We start from the raw sequence: 13491 nt of genomic DNA, 5'->3' as shown, positions 1-13491 counted from the left end.
AGCAAAATGCCTCCGAAGAAAAAGTCGCCTTAGGATGGCGTACTCCAAGAGCCACAACTATAAGTACTCGGTGGTCAGAGGAGACTTCTGGAGAGCAAGAACGGCATAGGTATTGCAACAACAAGAGCCTGTGCTGCAGAAATGGAGGAAGAACGAGAACTGTGTCGACAGTGCGATCGATTGGCAACAGCAAAAGCCGATGAGCAAGAAGATAAAACGCACCACCAGAATCGGTTACAAGCCAATCAGTCATGACACTCGAGAATACAAGTTCCATGTCCGAATGAATGGGGAAAAATGCGGCTTCAACTACAACCCTTCTGTGCAATATGAAGATTCACCCGGTATTTTGATCAGATGTATGTATGGTAAATGTTTGTCAGTTTTGTCAGGCAAAAAATGGCAAGGTGAGTCACCAGAGATGTGCTGCTCAGGGGGTAAAGTGAAACTGCCTCGACTTGAACATCTTCCAAAGCCAGAGGATTATTGTCATGATCATCCAGCGAATCAAGTCATTTCCTTTTGAATGTTTGCAAATATGGCTGTGCTTTCCAAATGACCTCCTTTGGAGTGGAGGAAATTACCCTGCCTGGCTACATCCATTCCATCCATTGGAACCATACTCTGTACAGAGCGTCGGTGCTGCCGAAGCAGTTTCCTTGGCTATTGGGTACAATCCTGGACGGGTCGCCACTCCGACGCAGGATACTCGAATGACTCAGTCATCCCAGCAAGCTGGTACTCATTTTGCCGACCTCGGAAGGATGGCAGGCTGAGTCAACCCCCTGGTGAAGTAATTCACCGGGAAACGAGGCTTGAACTCAGGACCCTTAGATCCCAAGCTGCCACCCTAACCACTGAACCAACACCAGGCTTAGCTGGCTACATGCCCACATTCAAAGTATGTGGCCAAGTAGATTCCAGAGCCGGATCTCTTCTACCCCTGCCAAAAGGGGTCCCCAAATTTTTGCAAATCTACTTCATGGGAGATAACCACCAACAAGCTCAACAGCGCTGTTATAATATCCCAGATATCAGATAAAATGTCGTCCATGGTATTCAGCATATGCTCCAGGAGAAAAATGATTACATGCGAATCTTAAAAACGGCAATTGAGCAAACAACCAGTGAGAAACTAACAGTTGTCATCTGTGCCAACAGAGTACCGACCGGAGAGCATGAATGACGATTAAATGCTCCAATAGTCGATTAAGGTGTTGGCATTGCCGGTCAGCAGTTCTAAAAATGAGACATCATGCTGTATCATCAAGAAATCATTGATGACAATAAGTGTGGGTCATCCCTTATTCTCCTCTTCTTTGCAAAATCTTCAACACACACATCAACGTAGAGTTCTGCAATTCTGTGAAATCGATCAAGTATGTCTGTAAGTATGTACATGCATAAAGGATTGGATCAGACTGTCTTTGGACTACAAAGCGGATCGAGGAATGAAGTCTAATGTATTGAATCGGACGGTATGTTTCCAGCAACGAGGTCATGTAGCGCATTCTCGGCTTTCCGATTGATGAACGGTATTCCACAGTGCAACATTTGTCTGTCCATCTCAAAAATGGGCAACGAGTATTTTACAGAAGACTGCCTTTGTGAGCGACTTGAAATTCCACTACACAGTACACTATTGGCGTTCTTCAAACTTTGCAGAGACGATGCATTTGCAAAAACTCTACTCTACCCTGATGTACCATCCTACTATAGGTGGAATAACCATTCCAAAAAGTTCAGTCTTCACTTGTGTGGTCAACCCATGCCAGGCTTTCCTGACGTCAAAAAAGCCATGCCATTGGCCATGTATACACAGTGCACCCCAATCAGTTTGAAAGTTTTTCTTTGCATGTTGCTGCATCCTGTAAGAGGCCCAAGATCTTATTAGGCAACGGGAAACTTTGACCAAAGACATTCACAATCAGGTGCAGCGACAAAACACCAAGCTAAACATGATGTAAACAGAGGATGTGTTCAATTAAGCACTCATGCTACTGGAGGACAAGGTTCTGGAAATGACCAATCATTCTATTCATCATTTTGGCCTAATCACACTGGAGAGGACTCATGAAGCTTCAATTAGCAGCATTATGCTGTAAGAAACAGCCATATGATGATCCCCCATGGATGCAGCAATATCGTTCACTCTATCGATGAGCTGAGGAGCTCTGGTGTATCCAAATTCAAATCAGAATTGCAAGAATCCACATTGGCTTTGTGAGACAGCAATCCTCGCTCCCAGGAAACACCATCAATTCTCAATTGCTGCACTCTTTGCTGGCAGATTTCACGTTGTGCACGTCAATTGACAGCGTCATAAACTCGGATCAAGCCAGTGAATATCCAATGGAATTTCTCAATTCACTCGAGCCACCTGGTCTGCCCACTCACAACTGCTTCCTCAAAGTTGGCTGCCCGATCATGCTCCTTCAGAATCTTGATGCCCCATGTTTATGTAATTGTACAAGATCGGTGATTAAACAACTGTCACCTAATGTCATCGAAGCCACTATCACGGGAATTGCAAAAGGACAAGATGCGCTCATTCCCCGAATCCCCGTTATTCCTTCGGACCTGCAATTTGAATTCAAACAAATTCAGTTTCTGATAAGAATGAGTTTCGTTATATCAACCAACAAAAGCAAAGGCCAAATTCTGAAAGTGGTGGGGATTGATTTGAGCACTCCATGCTTTTTCTCGTGGTCAACCTTACGTCGCGATTTCACAAGTAGGTTCACCAGAGAACTTGTGCATTCTTGCAGCTAACGGCAGAACAAAAAATACTGTTTATCTGAATGCACCATCATGAATGATAATTATGCAATCACCCCGTGGGCTGCACATTCAAAAATTTTATCATAACACTGTGAATGCTGGTTGGCCAATTCAGTTGTGAAAATAAATGGAAACACATAGGATCCATTTAATACATGAACTTATTTATTCCTGTGTCTGGATGATTGCTAATCATGTTAGGTCACTGCCCTGATCACCCGCTAAGACCGCCCATACCAGTGAAGTTGAACGCTGCATGATTGATCGAGTTTCCCCAGACAACTGTCTGACTGTCATCTTCTGTGGTTATTCTTGCCACCACCGTGGCGAGCTTTTCCCACCACTGGGGACTGGTACTTTTGCTAGTTACAAAAATTTCCATTGGTCCAATTTGTATTTAGGAGCAGAACAATTATAGTTAATATTTTTTTTAATTTCCACTCTTTCGGCTAAATGCTGAAAAGTATGTTTAAAAGACGGTTTGAATCATAGATTTCACGCTTGCAACAGCAGGTTAAAAGTGCCTGGAAGCAGAACCGAGCCAATGTAAACACACATGGTGCATGCGCCAAATGCCTCGTTTAGCATTCATACATCATTTTGAAAGTCGCATATTGGGGGAAGATTGCGAGGAAAGCATCACTCATCGTTTCAAAACCCAGGTGGGAATGATTCATTTATATTGAGAAATGCCCCCACCCCATCTTTGACCTGGGTTCTGAATGGGAAAGATGGAAATGAGATCAGCGATTCAAATGCAGATTTATTATCTCATGTGACATCTGCTGGAAGTTTAAATGATGGTAGAACCCTCCCCGATGAGGGTAAAGAAGGGATGTAATGATTTTGGTGGAGTTCCACCTTTCTGGATACGAAGTCACAAAAAATTGTCAAAGTGCGATGAGGGGGAGAAAACTACTATTGCTACTACCATTACTACTACTAATCTGCATGTCCAGCTAAGGGGAATAGTGACCTCCTTGAGGGGTTGACCCTTTTGCACTTTGTTCCCTTGGGACAGGGGCAATGTGAAGTTAGCAGGAATTTGTAATTTGTTCAGGGTGCCGGCAATTACTCGCCTACTCTTTGTGAAGGACTCCATGGGGTATTTAACGTCCACCAACTCATGTCGGCAGATGGGATGCCCAGTTTTACATTCATCCAAGGGACAGCACTCGCATAGATGAATCACCCTGCCTGTGAAAGACAGATAAGGATGACAGTTTACAGCTCGGCTGAGATTTGAACCCAGGCTGGACCTCGAAGCAGGCCAGAAAAAAAAAAGAAAAAAAAAACAGAGAAGTAAAGAAAGAAAGACAAAAGTAATAAAGAGATATTTCCTAATTTTTTATTTTTATTTTTTAATTTGGTGGGTGGGAAGAGGAGTACACTTCCCCTTGAAGCTCCCTACTCTCCCTCCCCGGTGTTGATTAGGCATGGACTCAGGTGAGACCCAGTTGATTCTGCAACACACAAACTGCCACTCAATCTAATAACAGCCACGAGAACACAACAAACAGGGCCGTACTGCTACAAGGAGCCAGCTTTAGCCATGCTTGTCAGAGAAACTGGAACTCTGGAGGCTACCATACCTCCCTCACTCCCACATCAGCACTATGAACAATGGAAATTGAAGTCACAATCAACCAGCTTGATCTGACTGAAAGAAAGAATTGATATTTTAATAGTAGTTCCCATGTTAATGTTCAGGTGTGTCATTCTGTGTCCATGCTTGCTTATTGGTGCAGAGAATTGGAGAAATGATAAATACCTTTGAGAATGGGTAATGATTGAAATGAAAGATTTAAGATCTCTGTGGTTAACTTGTGAAGGGGACCAACTCCATCTGATGGTGAACGGTGGGTCCCAATTATCGTATGACCATGCAATCTGGTCCTGTGGGTTAGGATACATGTGCTTGTTTGACAAGTGGGACCTCCCATGATGAAGTCGATCTCCCATGACGGTGTCTAGGCCTGTTATTCTCACATCGCAAGCAAGTTGGTGGCCTCCTCCTTTTTGGTCTTGCACCCTCTGACCTCTCTTGGCTCTGTCTCTCCCAGGTTTCTGCAGGAAGCACACAGTCTGCCAATAACCATCTTCTTGCTAAACTCCAAAAATCCAGGCTTCCTGCTCACTTCCACTCATGTATTCCTCTTTTCTCTCACCTATGAAACCAACTTCCCCAGTTTGTTCAGTCCCATTCTTCCCTCCAGGGCTTCAAGACAGCTGTTAACCACTACCTCTGGTCATTCCCCATCCATACTCATGATCTCTTTAACTGCAAATGACCCCATTCCCAAGTTATTGTGATTTACCCCCAGCTCCCTCATCCCTTTTCGTTTGTTAGTTCTCAGTTGATTTGTTCTTTTTCTCTTTCATCCTGGCCTTCCCCTTCCTCCTGCATTTCATTCAGCTTGTGTGCAGCTTCTTCACCCCCAAATCCTTCTCATCCTCCCCGTGTTCTTGCTCTCATTCTCACTTAGTGAATGTTATATCTTGAATACGAATTGGAAACAAACCTGCAGTTTAGCAGTTCTTTGGCTCTGAATTAGTGCCAATCGCACATGTGCAGAGAGGAGTGAGTTTTTTTTTTCCTCTGTCTGCCTGTCTGGCAGTCAAATAAAATTGAAAATCATTCCAAAGAAGAAACTTACCATTTTTAAGGACCTAATAAAGGACACAAACAACAGGCACGGAGAACTAATGTAAAATGCGAGGTAGGGTGGTGTTAGAGCCACTGTGTCAATGGCAGTAAACTCCGGAATAAATTATACGACCTTTACAATGTTTATTTTATTTAAATTTAATTTTACTGGAAGCACCCGCTCCCTACGGGAGCCATCAAGGGGGTCATGTTATTATATTTATGCCTATTTTCCTGCAAAGGGTCCCAGGATTACACACCCAAAAAATGGTTGCGATCGGTTCAGCCGTTTTTGCGGTACCTGGGAACAGACAGAAGGACGGACGGTGAATTATAGTAAGATTGGAGCACAAATCACCTTCCTACCACTTTCAAAACCTCCAGATTTGCAGTACAGTACTTGGACAGGTTAAATAAGGTGGCTTCTAAGACTGCTTCGATGGTGCTATACTTCCGGATGTTGTTTTTTGTACGACCTTTAAAATCATTATTTTATTTCAATTGAATTATACATTTGAACACTGCATGGGTGAGTGTGTTCTTTGAACTCAAGTTCCATTTGTATCGATTGTAAAAAAAAAAAATTGTTAAGACTTGAACAGTATTGAAATGAAGTCTTTTTTTCTGTAAATGAATTGTCTTTTCTGTATTTTGCACGTGCAAATGAATCGAGCTTATAATCATTAAATTTTCATTCTCAAATGCAAGGGTACATCATTTTGCGATCCTTGCGATTGAATCACAGCGAGAAGATAATTTGTTCCCTCGGGACTGCGGCACATAATCCCTTTGGGATAGTCAATTTGGGCGTATGTTACATTTTTTTTTTGTTTTTTGCATGCAATGTCGAGGCTTGTGGGGGAGAGCTGGGAGCCGAGGTCCAGCTCGCAATAATGATACTTTCATGCACCTTTCACATCTCGCACCCGTTAAGGATCATGTAACAACCCAAGAGAGGACTAGAGTAATCGGACACTTCTGAACATGCAAAGGAATTGTCGGATAAATTAGAAGCCAGCACAACGACACAGATCACCCTGATACCGACTTATAAATAAGAGTATTACAAGTGATGTAATTCAGCCCATCATAATTAGGAACGTTGCGTTCTTTCATCTATTTGAAACTCCAATATCGGTTTCATTTTAAAGTGCAGAGTGAAAATAGTAATTGGACTGAGTTCAGGATAGGACAGAGAGACAAAGACTGTGGGGTTGTTGGATAAGGGGTGGGGGAGAATGGGGGAGTCGTACATGTGGGACAGCAGGTGGGGTGAGGATGAAAAGCTATTCAATAATCTAGAAAAAGAATGATTAATTGAATTGGCACACAAATGCACTTTACCTTCACTGTGCAGCTCACCTGTGGGGGAATAATGTCAAACAAATCACCCGCTGGTGCATATTCTTGAACAAAAATGTATGCGTCGTCCGTCTCCATGGTGACACTGAATGTGTTTATGATAAACGGGTTTGTAGAGAGATAGTTTGTGATGCTGTATTCTTGTAAGAATGCCTTCAGTTTTGTAGAGGGCTTCTTCAAAAACTTCAGGGCTACTTTTCTTCCTGCGAAACAATGTACAAGCAGCAACAGCATGAAGACTGAGCGGAAGAAAAATAATAACACACGGAGAAAGTGATTCTGTCGAAGTCTTAGCAAGGTCGATCTCTCATAGCAACAGTAACTATGCGGCTAATGGAGAGGAGGCATGGATAAACACATGGAAAGTATGATCTGAACAGGCCAAGAGACAGCGTGTGCGATATGGACAGTCATGTGGAAAAAATTTGTGACGTCCACAAGATGTCAATATTTTCCCACTTGCTTCGTCTTGATAACGTTCTTTTTTTGGCAAAACCATATTTTCATACATGCCTGGTGTTGGCTTAATGGTTAGGGTGGTGGGCTTGGGATCCTTGGGTCCTGAGTTCAATTCCTGCTTCGCTGTTGAATTAATACCAGGTGGGGTTGACTCAGTCAGTCATCCTCCTGATATTGGCAAAAAATTAGTACCAGCTTGTTGGGATGATTGAGCCATTCAAGTATCCTGTGTTGGATGGTGAACCACCCAGGATTGTGCCCCGTAGCCCAAGAGACTGCTTCGGTAGCGCTGATGCTCTGTTCAGATTATGGTCCCGATGGATAGATATTCTCATATCAAGAATGTGGTTTAAATTCTAGTGTAATCCAATATCATACTGTTCTGTTCCCCCCCCCCCCCTGCCCACCCATGGCTTGGTGATACCAGGTGTGTGTCAGACAGATTGGGCTTGTCTCCTGCTGTGTGGAAAAGCGATTCAACTTGTTTTATTTACTATTTATAAACTTGACAAGAGCACACAGATCAGCAGATGCCATCAAGCTTCACACTGTAGCTCCTGTCTTTTCGACTCCAACAATGAAAAATGTGGTTCCTGTCTATTCAGGGTGTGGTTAGCAATGTCAGTCATATCTCCATCGTATTGTGCTTTCACCAAAAATCATCAAATTGCCTGTCTTTTCTCATCATAGGTCCTTTTTACATAAAAGCTCTGGATTATACTCTGGTGCTGATACTGAGTGGCAATTTGTCTTAAACCCATTCACATTGCCTTGAAAACAGTGCATCAAAAACTCAAAAAATGTCCGCATCAAATTAACTGGGACCCATTAATATGAACCGAACCATCTCCATATTTGTCGTTGGGTTGCCAGTCATGCGTAGCTCAAAGGATATCACGTGTTAGTTCATGGTACACATGCAGATAGGTGTATAATGAACTCTGACCTTCATGACTTCACATCAAGTCAAGGAGCCATTCACATCTCCGCTACTCTGGTGCTGCAAGGTTGTTAAAGTGGAGCACATTCTGCTGTAAACTACTCTGTCGACAGTCTCTTCATGTCAAGAACTACTCCGATGCTGCTTCAGATATTTCTATTGGGGTGAAGGGGAGTTTGCCTTTTGGCTTGCATTTCATTTTAATCTTGTGCTCTTGAATATAAAGGTCTCTTACAATATATATATATATATATATATATATATATATATATATATATATATATATATATATATATATATATATCTTATATTAATTATGTCTGCATATAGGATTCCACATGCCCCACTATTATGTAAATACGAGCAAATACATACAACCTGTTGCTTCGCTGATGGGATTATTAAGGAGGGGGCGAAAGAGGGGGGGAGAGAGAAGGGAGGGGGCAAGAGAGAGTGGAGGGAGGTGAGGGAATTTGGGAGAGTAAGTCTGTAAACTCAGTCTTGGGTTGTATGAAACAGTCTTGGGCATTGATAAATGGTAATTAAATAACGCCATTAATTATCTTCAAAAGGGGTGATTAAATTTTGCCAAACACCCAATTTTCACTCATGCACTCCCTAAGAATTCCCTTAGTATTTCTGCAAAGTTTCAGACGACTAGGTTTCATGGTTTTGGAGTTATGGAGGACACACACACAAACACACTGACATTTATTATCGATTTCCTATACATATATATATATATATATATATATATATATATATATATATATATATATATATATATATATATATATATATATATATATTGTTACGGATTCGCGCCCGCCGGCGTGCTGACGGCCACGTAACTCGAATCGCGGCACGTCGCCCACCGGACGGGCAATCCAGTCGTGACCCTCTCGGACTAACGCCGGGAACCAGTCACGGGTGGACCTTTCGGTCTCACCGCGATCGAGCCAATCAGCCCCCGTGTGGGATAGGGTTGCTCGCCAAATTCGACCTACCTAAGTACCCACACGGAGGGTAGACCGGGCGGTCGCACCTCGCCGCAGGTCGACTTCGGACACGGGCCACTTAAGCGACCCGTTCCGTACTATCGGGATAACCGAGCGGTGTTATTCGTCGACCTCGACGGTTCGATTAATTATCGGGCGTATTCAGCCCACTACCAACCCTTTACGTGAAGCAAGATGAGGATTCAATGAAAGAAATGACGAAGCGAAGCGGGAAACAGTTCAACACAAAGCACATTTATTCGTGCTGAACGGAAAGCACACATATTCAATTCCACCAAAAGCACACAGAAAAGGAAAAGAAACACAATGCAATTTTACACAAAAAGCAAATGCGACAATGCAGATCTAATACCGATTACGCGAGCACATGGCAACACTTATGCAATTTTACTTCACAGACGGCGCCGACAACACATACCCAAAACCAAGGAAAAGAACAGAGAACCCTCAAGGATGAGGCGGGCCTGAGGCCGAGACCGGGTCGGGCCTACCCGTCTGGTGATGAGACGCGGAGCGGCGATGGTGCCTCAACTCCGCGGGCCTCGCGGGCAGTGTCTGGTAGGGGGTGGGAAAGGGGCCCCCTTGGTCGCACTATCTCAGCGCGGGGGGAAACAGGAGGGGGGTTGCTGATGCTCGGGGTATAGAGGATTCTTACTCTGCCTCGAGTCCCGCGACGAGCGTCTCCACCTCGGCCAGGTCGTGCCGTCGGCCTCCCTGGTGTGCAGCTCCCTGCACGACGCGAGCACCCCCTCGTCTGCCCTCGCCGCCTCTCCACAGCTCCGTCCCTTCCGTTCCGACTGCAACGCACACGACGACGACCAACTCCTTGCTTCTTCTTCCCAACTCCACCGCCCGCGAAGTCTTAACTCTTTATTCCTTGACTGACGAACGCGGTCGCTTATATCAGCCCCGTGGCTTCGCTCTCTCATCTTTGACCCCCTCCCTTCGACCTTTCACCTCGCTCCCCATTGGCCCGAGAAAAAGTGGGCGTGAATGCTTTTTGATCCAAAAATTTGCATATATCGATCGCCCTCCAACGCCCTGGGGGCGGGGCCAAATCGCCCCTCGCTCACCGATTGGACGGAACAAAAGTGGGCGTGTGTCGTTTTTGATCCGTTTTTGAAGTGGAAAATCCGTGGTTTTGTACACGCTGTTCGGCGCGCGCCCTGCACGAGTCCAACACCGGTACCCACAAGCGGCGCAAGAACGGTGGCGATGCGACGGTTGCGAGGTGTGACGTGAAGGTCGTGGCGGTTGTGGTGAAGCGGCGTTGTGGTTGGTGGTTGATGTTGTGACTGGTGGTGGTAACAATGGCGGTTGGTCCAAAATAAAGATAGCAAAAGAAAAACGGCTATCCTGAAGAGTCGCAGCACGCATAAATGACATGTATTCCCACTAGACAACGGGTTTGGGCCTAACTACACATATACTTACCGAGATACCTCACCTAAGGGACCTGAATGGTGGTTTGCGAATTTGGTAACCACAACAATATATATATATATATATATATATATATATATATATATATATATATATATATATATATATATATATATATATATATATATATATATATACATATATACACACACATACATACATATATATTGTTGCCAATTCGCGCCCGTCGGTGTGCGATCGGCCGCTCGACTCGAATGGTGGCCGCCTCGCCCACCGGAACGGACAATTCAGTCGTGACCCTCTTGGAACAACGCCGGGGGCTAGTCACGGGTGGGGGTTTAACCTCACCACAATCGTGCCAATTGCCCACCCGCGCAGGATAGGGTTGCTCGCCAAATTTGACCTACCTAAGTACCTGCGCGAGTGGTCGACCGGGCGATCGTACCACGCCACAGGCCGACTCCGGACATGAACCGCTTAAGCGGTCCGTTCCGTGCTACATTGATAACCGAGTGGTGTTATCGTCGGCCTTGACGGTTCCGATTTTTGACCGGGTGTTTTAAACCCACTACGAACCCCTTACGTAATGACAGATGGAAATTCAAACAAATGAAAGGACACAGCGAAACGAGGAACAGTTCACACAATGCACATTTATTTCACACAGAAGGCACGTAAGGCACGTATATACAGCAAAAGAAAAATGCACATAAAACAGTTAAAACAACAGAAGCAAATGCAGAGCAACAACCGACAAAGACCGACACACAGCAACACTTAAAACAATACTACTTGACGGACGGCGCCACCACAAGCATTTACACAAAAAGCAAAGGAAAAGGAAAAGAAGTCGCGACTTCCCTTTTCGTGGCCGGTGAGTCCCTCTCCCACGACCGTCAGCGTGGTCGCGCCTGGCCCCGACCTCTCTCGCGCCGGTGAACCCTCTGCGGCACCTGTCAATGGTCGTGCGGCTCGGTCCACGGCCGCTCGCGTGGAGACCGTGTCTGTGAAAGACCCCGGGATCCACGAGCGGCTATTTATGGCGCTGCGAAAGGCGCAACACGAGGTGAGCGCTGCCAACAGCCGTTTCAAACGACGTGGGCATGGCAGGCGAGGCAGGCAGACATTGACGGGCTTTGGAAAGATTTGAAGGAAGAATGGAGGACCGAGCTCGAAAAAGAAAAACAGAAACACGAGCTGGAAGTAAAACAATAAAAGATAGAACAGAAAAATGGCTACCTCAAAGCGTCACAGCCCGGATGGATCACATAAATTCCCTCTATACAACGGGTTTGGGCAAACTACACATGGACTTACCGAGAAATCTCACCTGAGGACTCTTTATGGTGTAATGCGAATTTCCACAACCGTAACACGACCCCCTCCCCTTTTTACAGACTCGTCCCGAGTCGTCAAATTCTCGTGTGCCATCATGTGTAGTTCTACCCTAGTACGTTTTACCTATGGATCCCTGAGTGCGACATTCAGTGTATTCGTGTCCCCAAAATAAATAACCTGAGGGCTGAGTAACTAACTAACAAGCACACTCATACAGACGACTTAAATTAAATTGCTGGCGCTAGACAGACATGCCGGGGGCGCACTCATATTTACAGTACATCTTAACCTTAGCTTACAAAATTTACACTAACCATGGCCCAGGATTAATGGACTCTGCAGGCAGAAAAACAAAAGTCAACCGGTGCACGGGCCGCCACTGCAGGCCCGTGTTGTAGCTGCCAACAGGACAGTTCTTGCAGCTTGCAAACTGTTGCTTTCACGATGATCCTGGCACGCATGGCAATGAACATGCGTCGGTCGCAATGAAACCCGGCACGGTCCTCAATACAGCTACGGCCGCTACTCGGCCCGTCTATCTGTCGCCGTCGTCTCCGTCGCACTCTCGCGCTCAAGCTCCATTCAACCCATGCACACCTGCGTGTCACGACACTCACACATCTCAACATTCCACTCACCCCGGGAGACGTGGCTGCATGCTCACACATGCCGACCGACATCTCCCTTACACACAGCGACCTTACACACGCTGTCTCCCTCACACTCGGCCGCTCACTCACTCGTGCCATTTCCCTTGCACACGTGGCTCCTTCCACACACAGTGCCTTGTGGGGGAAAATTTATATTAATGTATTTTAAATTGTAACAAATGGAGTTTCAGAAATGTAACTTTTATGCTGCAAGTTGAATTGGCTGTCATTTCTGGCCAAAAGACTTTTGCCCTAAATGATAAGAAATGTGTTGTTCTGGAGCAGAGTGACTGAGCTGATAACAAACGAACCTTTACCTAGAAATGTACGAAGTGGCTTTTCGTCTAAAGGACACGTCTGCAGTCTGGGTGAATATCCCCCAACCACTCTCTCATAAAAGTATAAAATGCTTTGAAATGTAAAATTGTTTTCAGTGCAAGCACGTGAGGAAGTATAGTTTCTCAGTGGCTTGTACTCCTTGGAACTGACCAAGTACCAAGTTAGAATAAAACTCTCTGATGTAATGTAGAAGTGAGTTGAATCGGGTTGGTCTAACTGTTAACTAAAGTAAGAATAAATGAAATAGAACCAAATAACATTGCAATCAATGAGGATCCTTAAGTTCATTGTACAAGGGTGAGAAATGTATGGTGTATAATTAGGAAATAAATTGTTTCACAAGGAAGGACTTGTGTGGACATCAGTTTTATCATTGTCGAGCTGGGTTTTTGTAGGATTTTATAATCAAATAGGACAAACGTTAAACTCTGTCTGAAGTCAAATAGGATTCCACAATCGGCCAGTTAGAATCCTTCAGGAGGACAACGATCACAACAAGGTGGGTTTAAAAAATCCACGTCAGTTGGTGCCGAGACTCGGATTCGAACCGAC

The 13491-nt window shown here is 44.9% G+C and overlaps 1 protein-coding gene across 4 annotated transcripts in view; it reads right to left on the bottom strand.

Annotated features, from left to right (window-relative positions):
* Positions 1-13491, bottom strand: part of LOC147024568 (serine/threonine-protein kinase SBK1-like) — a 45668-nt gene that overhangs the window by 14658 nt on the left and 17519 nt on the right. For all 4 annotated transcript variants that reach the window (XM_085884612.1, XM_085884610.1, XM_085884613.1 and 1 more), the window contains one exon: positions 6791-6993. In XM_085884612.1, coding sequence (XP_085740738.1) covers positions 6791-6993 — 203 coding nt within the window. The remainder of the gene's footprint in view (positions 1-6790; positions 6994-13491) is intronic.

This window comes from Eptatretus burgeri, chromosome 6 (assembly GCF_056783735.1).
Source record: "Eptatretus burgeri isolate ZD-2024b chromosome 6, Ebu_testis_v1, whole genome shotgun sequence".
Taxonomy (NCBI): Eukaryota; Metazoa; Chordata; class Myxini; order Myxiniformes; family Myxinidae; genus Eptatretus; species Eptatretus burgeri.
The sequence above is the reverse complement of the archived record's forward strand: the minus strand, read 5'-3'. Positions and strand labels throughout refer to the sequence as shown.